This window comes from Solanum stenotomum, chromosome 3, assembly GCF_019186545.1.
Source record: "Solanum stenotomum isolate F172 chromosome 3, ASM1918654v1, whole genome shotgun sequence".
Lineage (NCBI taxonomy): Eukaryota > Viridiplantae > Streptophyta > Magnoliopsida > Solanales > Solanaceae > Solanum > Solanum stenotomum.
Window position 1 is genome coordinate 2,753,864 of NC_064284.1, and position 4,580 is coordinate 2,758,443.

The 4,580-nt window shown below is 33.4% G+C and overlaps 1 protein-coding gene across 1 annotated transcript; it reads right to left on the reverse strand.

The window, feature by feature from the left end:
* Positions 1-998: 998 nt before the first annotated feature.
* Positions 999-3,612, reverse strand: LOC125859889 (coatomer subunit beta'-1-like). Its single transcript, XM_049539738.1, has 10 exons — positions 3,486-3,612; positions 3,134-3,154; positions 2,984-3,045; positions 2,852-2,906; positions 2,628-2,664; positions 2,198-2,523; positions 1,974-2,105; positions 1,739-1,887; positions 1,389-1,463; positions 999-1,246 (listed from the first exon to the last, which is right to left on the reverse strand). Exons 1-10 carry the CDS (start codon positions 3,486-3,488, stop codon positions 1,174-1,176), a joined length of 933 nt encoding a protein of 310 aa, XP_049395695.1. The 5' UTR covers positions 3,489-3,612; the 3' UTR covers positions 999-1,173.
* Between the last annotated feature and the right edge of the window lie 968 nt (positions 3,613-4,580).

Genomic DNA, 4,580 nt, shown 5'->3' on the forward strand with positions numbered 1-4,580 from the left:
TGGTAGGGGGGCTGGGTAAGAGGTGGGTGGGGGGGTCAAGGGTAGCGTGAAAAAATGAAATTTTGAAGTTAAAACTGTTTTTTAAAAACAAACTTAAATTTTTTTTTTTGGGGGGTGGTCGTAGGGGTGGGGTAGGTGGGGGGCTAGGTAGGAGGTGCGTGAGGATGGGTAAAAAAATTGAATTTAAAAACAAGCTTTAAATTATTATTTTTTTGGGAGGGGAGGTTGGTTGGGGGGCTGGTTTGAGGGTAGGAACAAAATAAATAGATTTTTTCAACATTTTTTTTTAATTTGCAGTTGGAAGAGAGTTTTGGAAAATGTTTTTCTTAAGTTTTGAAGGGAAGTCATTTTCCTTAAATTTGAGGATTTAAGGAAAATGAGTTGATTTGGAAAACATTTTCCAAAACATTTAACCCAACCAAATATGAGAAAATTGGAAAACATTTTCCGAAAAATGTTTTCCTTCATACCAAACACACCCTTTATCCTTAAACTTTTAAGTCTCTACAAGTTCCGCCATAGACACGGTATTATTATGTTAAGAAATTTGAGATGAGAGAAGATTGACTTGTACTCTATGGGCACCATACGAGCTCAGTGGGGTAGCAACAGCCATCCCGGTGTTCCTTTGTTGGAAAATTACACTATATATATATGCCAAATTCTACATTTAAGGGATGCATATATAAATGTGGACGTTTTTGACAAAAGCTATGTTTTTGGCAAAGTGGTAATGGGCGTCCATCTGAATATGAAGGCGTTCCAAGTTCAAACCCCAAATAGCACAATAACAGGGTCCATAAAATTTGCTCAGATCACACTTTTTCGTGGTAGTAACACTGTGAGGTAAAAAATGAGAATGTATCAAATTAATTTTTGCGACCTTCCTATCTGTGTATGCTTTTTATTTTCACCATCATTCTTGGAATTAGAAAATGAGTAAATATTTTGACGAACTAGTTAGAGAGTTAATATCTCAAAATGTCATCGAATTATGAGAAATTATTTACTCTTGGCTTCTTATACAACATCAACTTTAATTCCAAGAAAATAAGTACAAGATAGACATAATGGATTCACAAGATCCTAGTACAAGTAATTATAAAAACATATTAAAATGGCAGAAACTAGAAAGCATAAAGAAAACATAAGCTTCTTCATATATATTGTCTCTCAATCTTCCTCAGGAGTTTCTGAACCTACAATCTTTCCGATAATCATTCCTTCATCACAGCCAATTATGAGCCTATCAAAGAAAACAATAGTTTTGATTAGGAGAAAAAATTAACCGGAAAAGTAATTAAAGGTTAGCCGTGTGTAGATAATAGAATGGGAGTACTAATTGAAATATGAAAATAGAAGAATTACTTGTGGAAATAGAAACTTACATGTGAGAACCTTCCAGGCTTGCAAATCCAATTGCCCAAATTCTCCCAAGTTCAGAGATTTGTGTGTTGAGTAAGCTGTTAATAACATATCGAGGAAATGAATGTCAAAATAAATCAAATTTACAGTATACACATTGTACTGTATTTGTTAACATCCAAGTTGTTGATAATGAATCAAACTGAGAGAGTCAAAACATTTAGAAAGTTCGAATGTTCATCTATGAAACTTATTGCTGATTTACCGTAATAATGTTTGTTGTATCAGGTACTATCTCTACGATGAATTTTATCATGTTCAAGATCCTGATATGTATGTTGAATATATGTGATAGCATGAGCGTCTATGTTACCTGTAATTAGTAGCATCCCACACGCTAAATGTTCCATCCTCAGACCCTGTAAAAAGAGCAGGAAGTTCTGGATGCATTGCCAATGCAGAAATATTGTTCTTATGACCTTCAAGAATCTGGACACAAGTTTGATTTTGCAAGTCCCAGACCTGAAAAACATAAAATGTTCAGCAGGCAATTTGTAGATACTTGCATAATTACCTCGCGTAAGATTTTTTTTTTGTTTGCAGCATACCTTAGCTGTGTGATCATCTGATCCAGTGATTAGATATTGTTTATCATCACAAGTTAAGAAATCAACACAATTGATCCCCTTCGAATGTGCTTCTAGTTCGAGAATTGGATCAGAGGAGCTAAGATTCCACATCTGTTTTAAAAAGGAAATGAAAGGTGAATATCAATAGTTCAAAGCTTATAGTAAACCACAATATAGTAATGTGGTTATTTGAATATATATACCTTCATTGTGCAGTCAAGTGATACACTTGTAAACGTCTGGTTTTCTTTTGGATTGAAGGCCACTTGCATCACATAGTGGTTATGCCCCTTAAAAATCTGAGTACAAGCCCAGTCTTTTTCCCAGTCCCAAAGCTTTATCATCATGTCATCAGAACTTGACAGAACATAAGGAAGAGTAGGATGAACAGCTAATGATCTGGTATAATCGTCGTGTGCTTTGAATTCCTTAGTCTTTTCCTCTGTTGTGTAGTTGTATACTCTAATGAAGTGATCATCTGATCCAACAACAATACTTTTTTCACGGGCGATAAACTTGGCTGACCTGACTGAGAAAAACAAACATTTATATTATTAATGCCTTGTCCAGGACTGATTGATGCTAGGAATCTGTGAATTGAATAAATAGTTATTACATAATATATATATATACCTGGTGACTCTGAGACTTGATAGTTCTTCTCTACAGTCTGAAGAATCAAAGAAATGACAAAGTACTTAGTCGATAGAGGAAGAGATTTTCAATTCACATTTTCATCAATGACAGTTCATGAAACAATTGTACTTAAATGATGCAGGATTCATATAGCCGACCTTGTTGTACAGTTCAACAATAAGCTAGTATTAAAATTTTCTAGCTAATGCAAGGTTGCTTACTTGAGATTGGTAATTCCATATTTGTACAGTTCCTGTATACAAGCTCACTAAAATCCTGCAGGATCAACAACACAGTTATATTATAATATTCACCCATTTTTGTAAAAGCAGATTGATTTTTTTTATTTTTACCATGGCTCTGTTGGGTGGATCTCCAAGGGCTTGACCCTTTCTGATTTCTGGACATGTTTTTTCTGTGTCAAAAAAACATTGTTTTCAGTTTAATTTCAGTTATAATATGTCATGATTCAAATGATGCCAGAAAATTTACTGTACTAGTACCTCAATTTCAATTGCAAAAGTCTGATCGATGAAAGCGCGATATTTGATCCAACAGAGACGGAGGACAAAGGAAAAGGAACAATCAACAAAAAATAGTCGTCAAGATATATAAGATCATACAAATTGAATATTTGCAATTCAACATGCAATATATAGATGTTATATGATCAAGTTTTATGAAGGTTATATTTTGAGAATGCAAATGCTTCTTGAGAAAATTGAGCAAACAAGCATTCAAATGAGTTCCATTGAGGTACGAATAAGTAATCCTGAAAATAAGACATGTACGTTGTATGCTACTTAACAAATAAATATAATTATCACGATGATGTAGAAACAACTTATAACTTACCATTGTCTCGGACGTTTGAAAAGTTAAAAACCTTACTAATAAAAGCTTAACACTTAATGGAATTGGAAAAATGTTTTTCTTTGTTGTTGTTGGAGTTGTGATTTACCTCTTTATATACCCAAGAATACTTTGCACTTAAGTTTTAAAGGAAGATACATGCATGTATAGTTGCCTCGTTTGACTTATATTTATTTGGACTGTCACATTCTTAATGATATCATACAAGCACTTGTAGCCGTTGATGATGATTTGTTGGCAGAATCAAGGGTGTGTATATGAAGTATTTATTGACTTGCAAACCATAATGAATTTGACAATGGAAATTACTAGGCAGTGACTATATGAAGAAATCGAAGAAGAATACTTTTTGAAAAAATAATATCTTCTACTTTGCGTGTTTTCTCTTTAAGGGTCAATTTTTATGTACAAATTTTGTATGTTAAGATAAGTTTTGCATGGACAAGTTCTCTTTATCAGATTCACCCATTGGACTCTAAATAGTTGATGAAATATCTAAAATTTGTTAGCAATTTTGTTGTGCTAGTGCTACACAAGACATACATCCATACTATATCTACTAATCTCATCTATAGTTTCAAATAATTACATATTATTATGTAGCAAAGTTGAAGGTAAATAGATTAAGATACACCACTCGTTAAAATTAGCCTAAAAATTTCTGTCAAGAATAATTGACTACGGCCTACGAAGTTGAGGTTAGTCCAAAATTCAAATTCTAGTGGGTACGCCACGAGGCCCATGGATCCATCATGTTAAGGCCTGCAACAAGTAAATTGGATTAGTCAACAAGTTCTAATGTGGATGTTAATCTTGTAACTATCTGAAATTGGATGCTATAAACCTATAACACTTCAAGGCTGAGTTTTTAATAACTAGTATAGATCAGACCTAATTAAAGTGGGCTGAGAACACAATACTATATGGATATTGTTTTTTGACACACTATTTTGGTCTTAAATTGGTCTTTGGAAGAAAAAAGGGATGCATGACATTTATATGAAATAACTATAACACATCATTTGAATCACCAATATGTGTGGTGGGATTTTTTACATTTATTTTTTCCGAAACAGA